Here is a 16,770-nt window from a genome sequence, read left to right as displayed (position 1 = left end):
TCACCCAAGGATATATTTCTATTTATCTTCAGATAGAGTGGGAGGGGGAGAGAGAGAAACATTGATGTGAGAGGGACACATCAACTGGTTGCTTCCCTGCAGGACCCTGACCAGGGCCGGGGACGAAGTGCAACTGAGGTACGTGCCCTTGGCTGGAATTGAACCTGCAACTCAGTGGTCCGCAGGCCAACGCTTGATCCCTGAGCCAAAACGGCCAGAACGTATTATGAATTTTTAACTAAAGTTACTTAAGCTAACCAAGCTAAGTAGTTCATAGGATTCATAAATATTTTTGAGTAATGTGGTTTACTATACCACATATGAGTATGAATTAAAAATTCACAACAGGCTATGTCTCCTTTTAAAGCTTCTTGCCTTGGCAAGATTAGAAATTTAATAAGTTTTTTTTATTGTGAAAAAAAACCACATAACATGAGATCTACCCTATTAATAAAATTTTTAAGTCTATAGTGCAGTATTATTAAGTTGCTTGCTTACGATGGCTTTATTAACTATAATTACAGTGTTGTAGAGCACATCTTGAGAACTTTATCTTGAATAAGTTAAATGCCATACCTATTGAATAGCAACTGTTTTCTTCACCATTCAACTTTCTGTTTCTATGAAAAGTTTCTTTCTATTTCTTTCTGTTTCTGTTTCTGCTTTCAATACCTCATTAAGTGTAATTATATGATATTTGTCCTTATGTTCACTTATTATCATGTCCTGAAGGTTCATCAGTGGTGTAGCATATGGCAAGATATCTATGTTTTTTTTATGGTTGGTTGATGCTCTGGGGGGGGGGGGGATTGTGTGTGTACGTACGTGTGTATGCACACCACATTTTCTTCATTTCTTCACAGACATTTAGGTAATATTTTTAAATAAGGCTTATTTCCTTCTTAATGAATATACTTGTATATTCTGAATCTGCACTGATGGAGGGGTGTATGGTTCACCTATATCAGGGCCTTTGAAACCCCTAGAAATAAGAAATGATCTAACACTGTCATAGAGATTTCAGCAAAACCAATTTTTTTTATAATATTAAAAAATTAGAAGCAAGTCCTTTTTTAAAATTTATTTATTTTTGTTACAAATGTTTCTCTTTTTTCCTCCATTGACACCCTCCTTCTGATCCCCCGATCCCCTACCCCCCGACCTGTCCCCAGCATTGTTATCTATGTCCATGGTTATGCATATATGCATATAAGTTCTGTGGTTTATCTGTTCCCTCCCTCCCCCCGTCCCCTTCTTCTGAGGTTTGTCAGTCTGTACCCTACTTCTATGTCTTTGGGTGTAGTTTGTTCATCAGCTTGTTTTGTTCCTTATATTCCACAAATAAGTGAGATAATGTGATATTTGTCTTTCTCTGATTGGCTTGTTTTGCTTTGCATAATACTCTTCAGGTCCCTCTATGTCATCTCAAAGGATAAGAGATCTTTCTTCCTTAAAGCTGCATAGTACTCCATTGTGTATATATACCACAGCTTTTTTATCCATTCATCTACTGATGGATACTTGTGCTGTTTCCAGATCTTAGCAATTGTAAATAGTGATGCTATGAACATAGGGGTACGTGTATTCTTTCTGATTGGTGTTTTAGGCTTCTTAGGGTATATTCCTAGAAGTGGGATCACTAGGTCAAATGGCAGTTCAATTTTTAATTTTTTGAGGTAACACCATATTGTTTTCCATAGTGGCTGCACCAGTCTGCATTCCCACTAGCAGTGTACTAGAGTCCCCTTTTCTCCACACCCTCACCAGCACTTGTTTGATGATTTATTGATGGCAGCCATTCTGACAGGTGTGAGGTGATACCTCATTGTTGTTAAAAGCAAGTCTTAATGTTCAACAGTAGAGTAATGGTAAATTTTGGATCTTATCATTATAGGCAGTATGAGTAATGGTTTAGAATGTGAATTCTGAAGACAGGCTGAGTTTGAATTCTGACTTCACCACGTAATAGCTGTGACTTTGAGCAAAGTACTTTACTTTTGCTTCAGTTATTTGTAAAATGGTGATGATGGGGTTGATGTGAAGAAGAAATGAGTTAATGTGTCAGCATGTAGAGCAATGTCTGGCACATAGTTAAGTGTTAGCTATGGTTACATATTGTGTATTCCATTGAAATGTAACCCCACCAAGAGGAATGTTGACTACAGTGATTTTCAATCTTTTTCTTCTCATGACACACACAAACTTATTATTAAAATTCTGTGGCACACCAAAAAGTACATTTTTTTGCCATTCTGACAAAAATAAATAAATATAATTTTTATTCACATTGGACAGCTATTGTGTTGGCTATTGTCATTTATACAATTCATAATCTAAGGGAAAAGAGGTCATTGTCCCTGACTAAATAGTTAAGCATTGCATGTTTTAAAAATTTGTGTCACAACAGTTGAAAATCCCTGGTTTACTAGATTCTGGTGAGGGAATGTCATTATTGTATTTTTTGGTTTATTGTAAGGGGGTGCTTTTGGTGCATGCATTGTACCACAAAATAGTCACTTTATGCGGATTCATTGGGAAAGAGAGTTGTCTTAGATTTTATAACTGGGAAAAGCTATTTTGCTTCTTAATTATTGATCTGATATATCTGTGAACCTCTAGTTGTTTCTCCCTTTCTCTTTTTATTCTGTATGGAATCTTGCCAAATTTGTGGGCCTGCCCCCATATCCCCACCCTTGCCCTAGAAAATGTATTGACTCTTTTAGCTTTTTACTTAGCAATCTTACCCTTGCCTTTTATTTTTCCTTCTTATGGATATATTAATATTTTATTTTTATTGATTGCCTTTCTGGAATGACAGAGGATAGTAAATAAATAGTTGACCAAAATAATTATAAAAATATAATGTGCCATAGATGGAGAGACTTCACTTAAGCATGGTGGATTAAAGGCACATTTTACTTGTGTGCCTTCTGGAACCTCAGCTAAAATGACAGTTAAAGACTTTTTGAGATGCATTAACACATGACAAAAAATCGAATCTTTAGGAAAAATGAAGATATTTGTACATCAGATAGGGAGAATATAATAGTTTTCAAAGGTGAAAAGAAAATGGAGGAATGTCAACTGAGCTTAAATTTAAATGCAATTAGGAGCAATAGGAAGAAGAACAGTAACAAGTCAGTTCAGGTCCCAAAATGCCAGTAAAACTCCAAAGGCTAAGGAATTAGATGTATCAGGTACATTTGGAGTCAGGTTTAAAGAGGGCTGTGAATAGAGAATTGGTTTCAAGTTTATGTGAAATTCAGTTAGAATCTCAGATCCCTCTTTTTATCCTGTGCAGCCAGTTGAACACCCTTCCCTTATCCCAAAGAATGGTGGTATATTATCTGGTGAAGTTGAACCAGTGATTTCTGATTTCTTTAAAAATCAAGCAACCGTAGGGGCCAGTTACTATACTGAAAACAGTATCCCTCTGTATCCTTCTGTTATTTGGCCTCTGATGTGTTGGCAGCTGGTCTTATATCTCTTCTAGACAGGAGGATATTGAAATTATTCGGATTAATAGAAGAGACATCACGAGACTAACAATTGGGATTTTATGGAAAAGTAAAGCCAGCTGCTTGGCAAGCCTTATTCGTTTGCACAGTACATCCAGTTATCGTTTTAGTGACTCTTTTTAAAAAAAATGTTTTTTCTTTATTGATTTTTAGAGAGAGGGGAAAGGAGAAGGAGAGAGAGATGGAAACATTGATGAGAGAGAACATTGGCTGCCTCCTGCATGCGCCCAACTTGGAACTGGGCCCACAACCTGGGCATGTGCCCCGACCAAGAATTGAACCAGCAGCTTCTTGGTACATGGGTCGATGCTCAATCACTGAGCCACACTGGTCGGGCTAGTATCTCACTCCTAAGTGTAAACACTTAAGGAAAGACTTTAATACGAAAATTGGTAACCAAAGGAACCAAAAAAAAAAAAAGAATTAAGAGAAATGAGGAAGCAGAAGACTTGCAAAACTGTAGTTAATTTTTGAGAGGACTAAAAGAAGATAATACATTTACAAAGCAAATAAGATGTTATTTTTAAAGGTTTAGTAGGAGATCAAAAGAGCTAATAGAAATTTAAAAGTGTGATAGAAATAATTTCTATGTAAAACTTGGAAGGTAAGGTGGACGGACTCTCCCAAAAGAGGGAAAAGAGAAAGTAGGACTGAAAAGCTAGGGAAAATTCAGTTTTCAGTCCAGGAGAGCCAACATCTGACTAGGAGTTTCAAAAAGAAAGAACAGGTAAAGTGGTATTTAAAAGGTTGTTAAGATAGTAATAAGAGCAAACTTTCCAAAATATATTTACAGACTGTATTTTCAAGGATTTTTTTCCCCTGGATTAAAAGGATTTCCCCACGTGAACTATAAAATTAATGAACAAAAGATCCATAGAGACTCCATCATCATGAATACGAAAAAGAAACATCTCAAAAGATACATGTTAGCGTGCACATCAAGTCTTGAGCCCCTTCACAGTCTGTGGTTGCTTTAATTTTTATTTTCCTAGAGACCAATGATGTCCAGTATCTGTTTATGCCATCCATGTGTCTTTTAATAATGTCTATTTGAATAGTTTCCCTATTTTTATTATTTTACATGTTATAGTTGAGATTTGAGTGTTCTTTGTGTATTCTAGACACAAGTTCTTCTTCAAATATGTGATTTGCAGATATTTTCTCCCAATCTGTGGGCTTGTCTTTAAATTCTCTAACAGTATCTTTCAAAGAGCAAATTCTTAATTTTGGGAAGTCTGATTTATCAGTTTTGTGTTTTATGGGTTGTACTCTGTTTGACTTTTAAAGCCATTTTATTGCTGTGATCAGGTACAATTTTAAAACCTAAAACGTGAGTTCTCACTTTAGAGACAGACATTTCTATCCAAAGGATAGCAGCATTTAATTTATCAAAGTTCGAAACAAACAAAAAAAATACACACGAAACAAATTCTCATATCTTCAATTTACTACAGCATGTCCTCAAATAACGTTGTTTTCTTCATTGTTTTTTTTTGATATAATGTTGATGAGATGCTGTAGGAACTTAACTCTTGTTCCTATCAGTTAGCCTTTGATAAAATTGATACTTCAGTTACCTTAAAGTCGCAGAACATGTTGACAGCATTCAGTGAGGACTTACTACTGTATATTCTGTTTTTTGTTGTCGAATGTACGTCTTTCATTTAATTCTCAAATATTAAAGGTATTAGAAATGCTGAGCTGAAAAGTGTGTTTTATTATGGTAGGTTTGTGTGTGTTTTTTACTAATTTGTATTTGGAAATACAATCTCTTTTTGCATTCAATATATAGGTCCTTCAACAATGTACTGGATTAGGCAGAGTATAGTAGACCTATTAAAATCCTATTTAAAAAATAGTCTGAATTGTATTATGTCCTTAATTGGGCCTAATAGAACCAATCAGGGAGGAAGAAAACTGTAAATTTTAGATGATTATTCTTTTGTTATCATGCACTCTTAGTGTTGATAAGGACATTTGATATCATCTAGTTCAACTCCCCCCCCCCTCATAAAGAAATTTGAAGCCAAACATTTAAACTTGATCAAGTTCAGTAAGCTAGTTAATGGTCTTCCATTGCGACATTCATTGTCAGAGTCTGTGTTTAGCTGAAATTTCCTCTGTTCTATTGCAACCTCTTTTGTTAGACATTTAAATAACTGAAAAACTGTTTTTGTACATAGGGGAGGAATTCAAATTATAGTTTAAAAAATGACAAGTAGATAAAAATAGATTATCATTACTACCTATTAAGTGGGTTTGAAAGATTAGAAAGTATTTCTTTAGTATGTTAAGGATCTGTTTTCTAGGTAAGAACCTTTTTGAAATATATTGGAATGTTCTATAACTGATCTGCCATAACTTTAAATTTGGGCAACCTGATAAATTAAACTTTGGTTTTACTCCTCAGACATTAGGGCCAAGCTAAAACAGGTTGTAAAGTTATAAGAAAAGCTAAATTTAAGTTGCTTGCTTATGATAGCTTTATTTTGAGAAATAGCACATTTGAGTGTCTAATAATATAGGATTTTATTTTGATACAGTAATTACATAAAATATTTTGGACAAAAACCATTAGAGAAAGTCCACAGAGAACAGTCACTTTTACTTTAATCATTGAACATAAATAATATTTCAGAATTCTTTTGTTGAATAAAATATTTAGGCAATACATTATAAATAAGTCATCATTGGAATATACTACCTTCAAGTACTATTTTAAAATAGGAACCAGATGCCTGGCCGGTGTGGCTCAGTGGTTGAGCGTCAGCTCATGCACTAAGAGGTCCTGGTCAGGGCACATGCCCAGGTTATAGGCCAAATTCCCAGTGAGGGGCATGCAGGAGGTGGTCAGTAGATGTTCTATCTCATCAATGTTTCTCTGTCTCTGTCTCTCTTCCTCTCTCTAAAATTAATAAATAATAAAAAAATAGGAACCAGAAAGAAATATTAGAAGTAACCATAGTAATATTTGGGTTCATCTTTTTTTCCTCTTACAGGACTTCTGGTGATGTTCTTGAGACATTCAATTTCTTAGAAAATGCTGATGACAGTGATGAAGAAGAGGAAAATGACATGATTGAAGGCATCCCAGAAGGAAAAGACAAACATCGGATGAATAAACACAAAGTAGGAACTTGATTTTCTATTCTTATTAGCTAAAATATATATACTCACTTATTTCACATAGAAATTTTTGCAGTGTCTTAAGTTAAATTGGGAGTGATCATTAAATATTTCATCACGTCACTTGAAAGTTTATGTATTATCCCTGGCCAGGTAGCTCAGTTCTTTAGAGTGTCATCCAGATATGCCAAGGTTGCAGGTTCTATCCCCAGGCAAAATCGAAGTTTCTCTCTCCTGTTCTCTCTAAAAATCAATTAAAAAAAAAGTATGTGAGGCCAAAAAACAAGTTTTATGTATCAGTTCTTACTGAGTTACCCACATTTATTAGTAGGTATTATTTGCTGGGTCAGTCACTAAATGGCAAGAAAGAGTTTATATTTATAGGACTAGTCCAGTGGTTTGAAACATTTTTTTATCCTCACCCGAGGACTTTTTTTTTTTTGATATTTTGTTCAGATAGAGTGGGAGGGGGAGAGAGAGAGAGAGAAACATCGATGTGTCCCTTTCACGTCGATGTCTCTCCCTCTCTCCCTCTCTCTCTCTCTCTCTCTCTCTCCCTCCCTCCCTCCCTCCGAACAAAAAATGGAAAAATGTCCTCGGGTGAGGTTAAAAAAAAAAAAAGAACTAAAAAGCAACACCCTCTCCACTCCTGCCACAATTAAAAATCATTTCTGTAGTCTTTCTCTTCATGTAAAGTAAACAGGTGATAAATTAACTGAAACTTCAGTGGGAATACTTCTACCTTGGGTGGGAATACTTCTACCTTGGGTGAGGGAGTCAACTATGGATTATAAATCTATGTGTTGACATTCTTCTTCTCTGGTAAAGAGTAATAATTGACTTTTGCTTATAACCTAAGAAACAGGTTTGTCTATTTTAGTGGTGATGTGAGTTAGTTATAGGAGAAAAAGTTGTTTGCGTGATCGATTTGTGAATTATCATAGTAGTGTACAGTATTTCAGGTATGTAAAAAAAATAGTAGATAAGGTTCGGTTGTAATTCTTTGGGGTGTTACGGTGATGTGGGGAAAATGCCAGTGTTCCTCAAAAGCTTCCTGTCAATAAAAGTGATTTTTAATTTTTTTGCCACATTTCTTATTTGTTAACATATTCAATATGTGTAACATGGGTGAATAGACATTTTGTTTCTTTTCTTCTGTGTCTATATTTTTGTTCACTATTATAATACCACAGCTATTGACTTATATTAATTAATGTTCTTACTAGCTGTGCCATTCTGTAAATTGTGGGCTACATAATATGATTTAAAGTGAGTAAGGTCAGCATAATATTTCAGTGTAAGTGAGTGAATCGATCTTTAAAAGGATAACAATATATTATAATTAAAGAGGTTACCTATTCTTGGTCATTAGCATTTTTTTGAAGTATGTTTTTATTGATTTTTCAGAGAGAGGAAGGGAAAGAAATAGAAACATCCATGTGAGAGGGAAACATCGATTGGTTTCCTCCTGCATGCCCTCTACTGGGGATCGAGCCAGCAACCCGGGCATGTGCCCTGACCGGGATTCGAACCAGGACCTCTCAGTCCATGGGATGACGCTCAATCCACTGAGCCACACTGGCTGGGCTTAGTCATTAGCATTTTAATCATTCTTACTACCACATTACTTGTATCACATCTTTCAGTGGTCTTCACATAGCACTGTTGAGGACCATTTATCTAGGGCATAATTTGGGATGGGTGAACTGCATGGAAAATCTAAAATTTTGTATATATGTAATTTAAAAATGGGAGTACAAGTATAAAGATAATTATGTGAAAACATAAAGGACTCCTTTAAAATTTTAGGATAAAAGTAATTCTTGGCTATGTTTCATTTACAGATAGGTAATGAAGGGTTAGCTGCTGACCTAACTGATGATCCTGATACTGAGGAAGCACTGAAAGAATTTGATTTTTTAGTGACTGCTGAAGATGGTGAAGGCGCTGGCGAAGCACGGAGTTCAGGGGATGGCACAGAATGGGGTAAGGTGATAAAGAATTATGGGGGTGGGAGAAATTCTAGCCCTTAAAGATATATTATTATTAAATATTATATGTGGAATGTGTGTATCTGAATGTACGGTGGCAGTTAAACTGAAAGCAAGAGGAGGAAGTGGTATTGAATACTTTGCGCCAATTTATTTAGATTGGGTGACTAAATTGTTTCATATATGGCTTTTGGTGGATTTGATTTTTGAAATTTGTTTTGATTTAAATTTGAAACATTTAGTCAGTTTAGAAATCCAGTTTTCTCTTAGCAGATTATAAGCATGTTTATACATTTTTTAGAATTCCCATTAATTAATTTGATAATGAATTTAGGTTTCAAGAAGACAGCTTTTTTGATATGCCTGTATGGTATTATCTGACTTACTGCTACAAAGTGATAAAGCAACTAATCTTGAATGATAGCTCTATATTGAATAAGATTTTGTGAAGGTATTAAACTCTATTACATATAATATTCAGTCTGCAATTATTAGGGCCTAACCTTTGGAAATGATATGTAATGCTGCTAATAATCTAGCTATAACTAAAAGGGAAAAAATCCAGTACTGTTTATATAGGGTTAAAAATCCCCCATTAGAAAGTAAAATAAAAGTATAAAAAATATTTTAGGATAGCTGAGGTCCAATATGTTGTTCCTTTTAAATATGTTCATTCAATCATCTTTCAATATTAACATGTTATCTGGTAGGTAGAAGTCAGATTGTGTTTACAGAGCTTTATTATAGAAGGTTACTAAGTACCTTAACATATTTCAGGTGAATACCAAACTTGCTTAGTTACTAGAAAGAAATTACAGTATCACTGGATTTTTAAACACTAGTGCGGTGATAGGAAACATTTAAAGTTTTTTCTTTTTATTGATTTTTTAGAGGGAGAGAGAGAAGCATCAATAAGAGAGAACATGCCCCCTACTGGGGTTTGGCCTACAACCTGGGCATGTGTCCTGACTGGGAATTGAACCAGCGACCTCTTGGTGCATGGGTTGACGCTCAACCACTGCGCCACACCAGCCGGGCCACACTTAAAGTTTTTAAATGCCTCATTTATGTATTGAAAGTGAATATTGCTAATAGCAGGAGAGACAAAACCTAAGTAATAGATTTTTTGACTATCCTGATACAAATTGAGTACTTAAAAGATGTTAATTTTCTTATCAGTTTTCTCATTATTTATAATCCTCAAGTATTGTTTTCAGAGCACATTCGTTGAAAATATGAAAAAACTCCATCCATGATTACTTTCTAGACGTGAATATACATTTTTGTACTTATTTGAAAATGACTATATTCTAGAAGTTTTTAAATGTTTTTATTGATTTTAGAGAGAGAGAGAAACATCAGTGTGAGAGAGAAACATCAATCAGCTGCCTTCTGTATGTCCCTAGTGAGGATCGAGTCCGCAACCTGGGCATGTGCCCTCACTGTGAATCTTAACCAGTGACCTTTTGGTGCATGGGACATCTGCCAGGGCTAGAAGTTTACTCTGAAGAATTAGCTTTGCCCAGCAGAAACAGTAAAAGTATCTAAGTTTCCTTCTACTTTCTCTGTGTAACCCATTCACTGTTGGAAATACCTTAATTTTTTCCAATAACTTCTAAAATATTTGTTTTTCTGGTTTTTTAATTAATAATTTTATAACTGTACAAATATATTTAAATTATGTAAATATATAGTTCTTTTTAAATTTATATATGTTTTGGTAGGATTAGAATCTACAACTACATGTAAAGAAGAAAATTAAAATGACCTGTAATGCTACTATACAGAGAGAACCATGGTTAACATTTATGTATAAATATATGTATATTTATTTAACAAAGGATTTTGCTGTGTACTGATTTATAGGCCACATTTTCCACTTAACATATTGTTCTTCTGCAGTATCATTTTTGTAGTAGCTGCATAATATTCTGACAATATGTTTGTTTATTTAACCTGGGCTCTGCTGATGTACATTTAGATTATTTTCATTTAAAAAAATGATCAAAGTCGTTTTTGAACATTTGTATAGCTAAATCTTGGCACATACCCATTCATGTTTCTTTTGTCTAAAATTTCTGTTTAAAAGAATATACAAAAATTTCACCTGTGTAAATGGCATTATTTCTTTAATAAAAGTACCATGTCATGTGCAATTGATTGGTCCTTCTGTCCAAAGACTTGACTATAGAGCAGAGTTGAAAGAGGACCTAATTAGTGAATGACAACTGTAAATACATTATTTATTATTGCTAATAATATTTGAGAGTCACCTGAATCTCTGTAAGTGGAAGTAATTTTACAAAGTCTCTTCCTTCCACAAGAAACTGAAACACCTTTAAAGTATTTTAACTTCTTGATAAGGAAAAGAACTCTTTTAGGACAAAATGGTTCAAGTAGTTTCTTTCCTTAAGAACTGAAAACTGTCATAGGATCTATATAGTGCTTCTGAATTTATCATTTCTATTCAACAATGTCATAGTCAGTTTTCCCAAAGCAAAGAGGATGGATATACAAACACTTCTTTATATTTAATTCATTAACTTAAAAAGTTGAATTTAGCCCTGGCCAGTTTTGCTCAGTGGTTGGAGCATCGGCCCATGAACCCAGAGAGTCTAGGGTTCAATTCCGGTAAAGGGCACGTGCCTCGGTTGAGGTTTGTCCCTGGCCCTGGTTGGGTCATGTGGGAGGCAACCAATCGATGTCTCTGTCTCTCTGTCTGTCTGTCTCTCTCTCTCTCTCTCCCTCCCCCTTTCTCCCTCCCCCCCCCCTCCCTTCCTCCCTCCCTCCCATTCTATCTGAAGATAAATGGAAAAATATCCTCCGGTGAAGATTTAAAAAAAAAGTTGAATTTACTCATAAATGGGAAGATAGTCATTTTCAGATTTAAGGTTTTGCGTAAAGGATACAGATTATTATTTTTTTAAATTATTACAATGACTTTTATTTTTATAAGTTTTTTATTGTTTTTTTTAAAGAGAGGAAGGGAGAGAGAAATATGATGTGAGAAACATTCATTGGCTGCCTCCTGCACGCCCCCTAGTGGGGAATTGAGCCCCCAGCTCAGGCATATGCTCTGACTGGGAATCAAACCAGGAACTCCCAGTCCATGGAACAATGCTCAATCCACTGAGCCACACCAGCCGGGCAATACAGATTCTTTTTTTAAAAAAATAGTTTGTCCTAATGAAATGTATCCCATACTTACTGTGGATAATCTGTGTTATTTTTTATTTTTTGTATTATCAGTCTGCCAGATAGCTGTAGTTTTTAACCCTTTTATCCTACGAATCATTGCTTTTTGGAAAGCTTTTGAATCTTGCTTTTTGGTCATCTATGTTAAGTGGTCTGAGTTTAATTTTAGAGGTTTTGAGTTCTTACAATCAGAATATTAGTAAACATTTCTAATTTTGCTGTCTCATGAAGACCAGACATTTTAAAGACATTTAGTTATTTTTTCTACACTATTAAGTTGTGATCTCTGGAAATTTATATGACTACAAAATGCAATTAGTACCTAATGTTTGCAATTATTTATTTTTATTTTTTAATTGAATTTATTGGGGTGACATTGGTTAATAGAATTTTATAGGTTTCACGTGTACAATTATATAATACATCATCTGTATATTGTATTGTGTGTTCACCCCAAGTCAAGTCTCCTTTCATCCTCATTTATCTACCCTTTACCCTCTTTTACCTCCTTCCACTCCCTTTTCTCTCTGGTAGTCACCATACTGTTGTCTGTACCTGTGAGATTTTTTTTTTCTCTTAATCCTTGTATCCTTTCACCCAATCCCTCATCCCCACTCTTCTCTGACAGCTGCCAGTCTGTTCTCTATGAGTCTGTTTTTATTTTATGTTAGTTTATTTTGTTGATTATATTCTACGTGTAAGTGAAATCATATGGTACTTGCCTTTCTCTGACTGATTTATTTCACTTAGCATAATACTCTCCAGGTTCATCCATGCTGTCATGAAAGGCAGGATTTCCTTCTTTTTTATGGCCAAGTTATATTCCATTGTGTAAATGTATCACAGCCTTTTCATCTGCTCATCTACTGATGGGCAGTCGGGCTGCTTCCAAATCTTGGCTATTGTAAATAGTGCTGCAGTGAACATAGGGGTGAATATATTCTTTCGAATCAATGCTTTGGGTTTCTTTGGATATATTCCCAGAAGTAGAATCTTTGGGTCATAAGGCAGTTCCATTTTTAAAATTTTTTGAGGTAACTCCATACTGTTTTCTATAGTGGTTATACCAATCTGTACTCCCACCAAGGGCTCCCTTTTCTCCACTTCCTCGCCAACACTTGTTGTTTGTTGATTAATTGATGATAGCCATTCTGACAGGCGTAAGGTGACAGCTCATTATGGTTTTAATTTGCATCTCTCTGATGATTAATGATGTTGAGCATCCTTTCATATATTTTTTGGCCATCTGCATGTCCTCTTTGGAGAAGTCTGGTCAGGTCTTTTGCTCACTTTTTAATTGGATTGCTTAGTTTTTTGGTGTTGAGTTGTACAAGTTTTTAAATAAATTTTGGATATTAACCCCTTACCAGATGTATCATTGGTAAATACATTCTCCTATTCAGTGGGTTGTCCTTTCTTTCTTTTTTTTAATTTATTTATGGTTTCATTTGCTATGTTTGATGTAGTTCCATTTATTTAGTTTTTCTTTTGTTTCCTTTGCCCAGGGAGATATATCAGAAAAATGTATTGCTATGAGAAATGTCCAAGATTTTACTGCCTTTGTTTTCTTCTAGGATTTTCATGATTTTGAGTCTAACATTCAAGTCTTTTTTTTTTTTAATCCTCACCCGAGGACATTTTTCCATTTTTTGTTCAGCTAGAGTGGGAGGAAGAGAGAGAGAGAAACATCGACGTGAAAGGGACATATCGAGTGGTTGCCATCCACATGACCCAACCAGGGCCGGGGACAAACTGCAACAGAGGTATGTGCCCTTAACGGGAACTGAACCCAGACCGCAGGCCTACGCTCTAACTGCTGAGCCAAACCGGCCAGGGCTAACATTTAAGTCTTGAATCCATTTTGAGTTTATTTTGAGGTATGGTGTAAGAAGGTGGTCTGGTTTGTTGTTTCTTCTTCTTCTTCTTCTTCTGGTTTGTTGTTGCTTCTTCTTCTTCTTCTTCTTCTTCTGGTTTGTTGTTTCTTCTTCTTCTTCTGGTTTGTTGTTTCTTCTTCTTCTTCTTCTGGTTTGTTGTTTCTTCTTCTTCTTCTTCTTCTTCTTCTTCTTCTTCTTCTTCTTCTGGTTTGTTGTTTCTTCTTCTTCTTCTTCTTCCTCCTACTCCTACTCCTCCCCCTCCTCCTTCTCCCCCTCCCCGTCCCCCTGTTGTGTTCCATTGATCTATATGTTTGTTTTTATGCCAGTACCATGCTGTTTTGATTCCTGTGGACTTGTAATATAGTTTGATATCAGATAGCATAATTACTCCAACATTTTTTTTCTTCTCAAGATTGCTATGGCTATTTGGGGTCTTTTGTGGTTGATTATAAGTTTTTGGAATATTTGTTCTAGTTCTGTGAAATATGCGATTGGTATCTTGATAGGAATTGTGTTGATTCTATAGATTGCTTTGAGCAGTGTGGACATTTTAGTGATGTTAATTCTTCCTGTTCATGAACATAGTATATGCTTTCACTTGTTTCTCCTTCAGTGTCTTGTAATTTTTCAAATACAGGTCTTTTACATCCTTGACTAAATTTATTTCTAGTTATAATCATTGACAGGACACAGGAGTTCTCTCAAGACTGAACCAGATGTCAACAAAACAGAGAATCAGGAGAAAAGCAAAGTAATGGTTCCAAAAATGAAAGGCAGCTTAGAATGGTAGTTAAGTCCAAGAGCTTTCTTGATCCCTGTTACTCCTGAAGCTTGCTTGATCTTGCTGAGGTCTTCCTTAAAATACAGCATATTCTTATAGGAAGTTTATTATTTAAGTGAATGTAGGTGGGTTTCTGTTACTTAAAGTCACATCCCTCTGCCTAATAAAAAAATACTCCTACATAATTTTTTTCCCCTCTCACCTGAGGACATTTTTCCACTTTTGTTCAGAAAAAATGGGAGGGAGAGAGAGAGAAACATCGACGTGAAAGGGACACATCGGGTGGCTGCCACCTGCACGACTAACCAGGGCTGGGGACAAACTGCAACCGAGGTATGTGCCCTTAGTGGGAACCGAACCCAGGTCTCTCTGGACCGCAGGGCGACGCTCTAACTGGTGAGCCAAACTGGCCAGGGCTGTATTTTTTTTGTTTCATTTTGTTTTGATACAAATGTAAATGGGATTGCTTTTTTTTTTTTTAATCTTCACCCGAAGACATTTTTGCATTTATCTTCAGATAGTGGGAGAGAGAGAGGGATGAAGAGAGAGAGAGAAACATCAACGTGAGAGACACATCGAGTGGTTGCCACCCACATGACCCCAACTGGGGCCAGGAACAAACTGCAACCAAGGTACATGCTCTTAGCAGAACCGAACCCAGGACTCTCTGGTCCGTGGGTGACGCTCTAACCACTGAGCCAAACCTGCCAGGGCGGAATTGCTTCTTAGGTTCTCTTTCTGATAGTTCATTATTGGTGTATAAAAATGTAATTGATTTCTGGATATTTATTCTGTATCCTGCTACTTTACTGAAATCATTCATCAGTTCTATTAGTTTTTTGGTGGAATCTTTAGGGTTCTCTCTATACAGTATCATGTCATCTGCAAATAAGGACAGTTTTACTCTTTTTTGTTTTTTTTCCCCCCAATTTGGATGCCTTTTATTCCTTCTTCTTGTCTGATTGCTGTGGGTAGGACTTCCAGTAATTATTGAATAAGATTGGTGAAAGCAGACATCACTGTTATGTTCCTAATCTTAAGGGGAACACTTAGTTTTACCCAATGAGTATGGTGTTGGCTGTGGGTTTGTGATACATGGTCTTTATTATGTTGAGGTATATTCCTTTTATTCCTACTTTGTTGAGAGTTTTAATCATAAACAGGTGCTGAATTTTATCAAGTGCTTTTTTTGTGTCTGTTGATATGATCATGTGATTTTTATCCTTCATTTTGTTTATGTGGTATATCACATTTTTTTATTTGCTAATTTTGTGCCAACCTTGCACCCCCAGAATAAATCCCACTTGATTATAATGGTGTATGATCATTTTTATGTATTGCTGGATCTGCTTTGCTAATATTTTGTTGAAGATTTTAGCCATCTGTGTTCATAAGGCATATTGGCCTATAATTTTATTTATTTGTCTTCATTGGGTTTTGGACTTAGGATAATGCTGGCCTCATAAATGAGCTTGGAAGTCTTCCCCCCTGTAGAATTTTTTTGGAATAGTTTGAGGATAGGTGTTAGTTCTTCTTTGAATGTTTGGTGCAACTTACCTGTGAAGCCTTCCCTCTGGCCCAGGAGTTTTTTTTTTTTTTTTTTTACTGCTTCAGTTTCATTAGTTGTAATCTTTCTATTCCGATTTTCTGATTTTTCCTGATTTGGTTTGGAAGATTGTATATTTTTAGGAATTTGTCCATTTCCTTCAGATTGTCCAGTTTGTTGCATTTGGTTGATTGTAATATTTTCTCACAATCCTTTGGGGGTTTTTTTGTTGTTGTTGTTTTGTTTTGTTCTCATTTGTTACTTCTCTTTTATTTCTGATTGTATTTATTTGGGTCCTCTTTTTTTCTTGATAAATGGTTAAAGGTTTGTCAATCTTGTTTCTTTTTTTCAAAGAACCAGTTTTTGGTTTCATTGACCTTCTTTATTATTTATTTCTGCTCTTATCTTTATTATTTTTTCTTATACTCATTTGGGGCATTTTTTTTGTTCTTTTGCTAGTTCCTTTAAGTGTAAAGTTAGATTATTTATTCGAATTTTTTTTTTTCTTGAGGTAGCCCTGTAATGCCATGAATTTCCCTCTTAGGACTACTTTTGTGGTATCTCATTGAACTTGGGTTGCTGTGTTCTCATTTTCATTTGTTTCAGGGTATCTTTTGGTTTCTTCATTGCTCTCATTGTAAACTCATTCATTGTTTAATAACATTTTACATAATCTCCATGTCTTTGTGTTTTTTGTTTTTGTTTTTTGGGGGTTCTTTTTCCCCCAGTTTTTTTTCTT

General features: G+C 35.3%; 1 protein-coding gene across 5 annotated transcripts in view; it reads left to right on the top strand.

Moving 5' to 3' along the window:
* STRN3 (striatin 3) overlaps positions 1–16,770 on the top strand; it is a 95,949-nt gene that overhangs the window by 38,527 nt on the left and 40,652 nt on the right. For all 5 annotated transcript variants that reach the window (XM_036276512.1, XM_036276523.1, XM_036276533.1 and 2 more), the window contains exons 6-7: positions 6,518–6,647; positions 8,489–8,630. In XM_036276512.1, the coding sequence (XP_036132405.1) occupies positions 6,518–6,647; positions 8,489–8,630 (272 nt within the window). The remainder of the gene's footprint in view (positions 1–6,517; positions 6,648–8,488; positions 8,631–16,770) is intronic.

This window comes from Molossus molossus, unplaced genomic scaffold (genome assembly GCF_014108415.1).
Source record: "Molossus molossus isolate mMolMol1 unplaced genomic scaffold, mMolMol1.p scaffold_m16_p_1, whole genome shotgun sequence".
In the NCBI taxonomy this organism is placed as follows: domain Eukaryota; kingdom Metazoa; phylum Chordata; class Mammalia; order Chiroptera; family Molossidae; genus Molossus; species Molossus molossus.
Note: the sequence above shows the minus strand (reverse complement) of the source record. Positions and strands in the feature narration are given on the sequence as shown.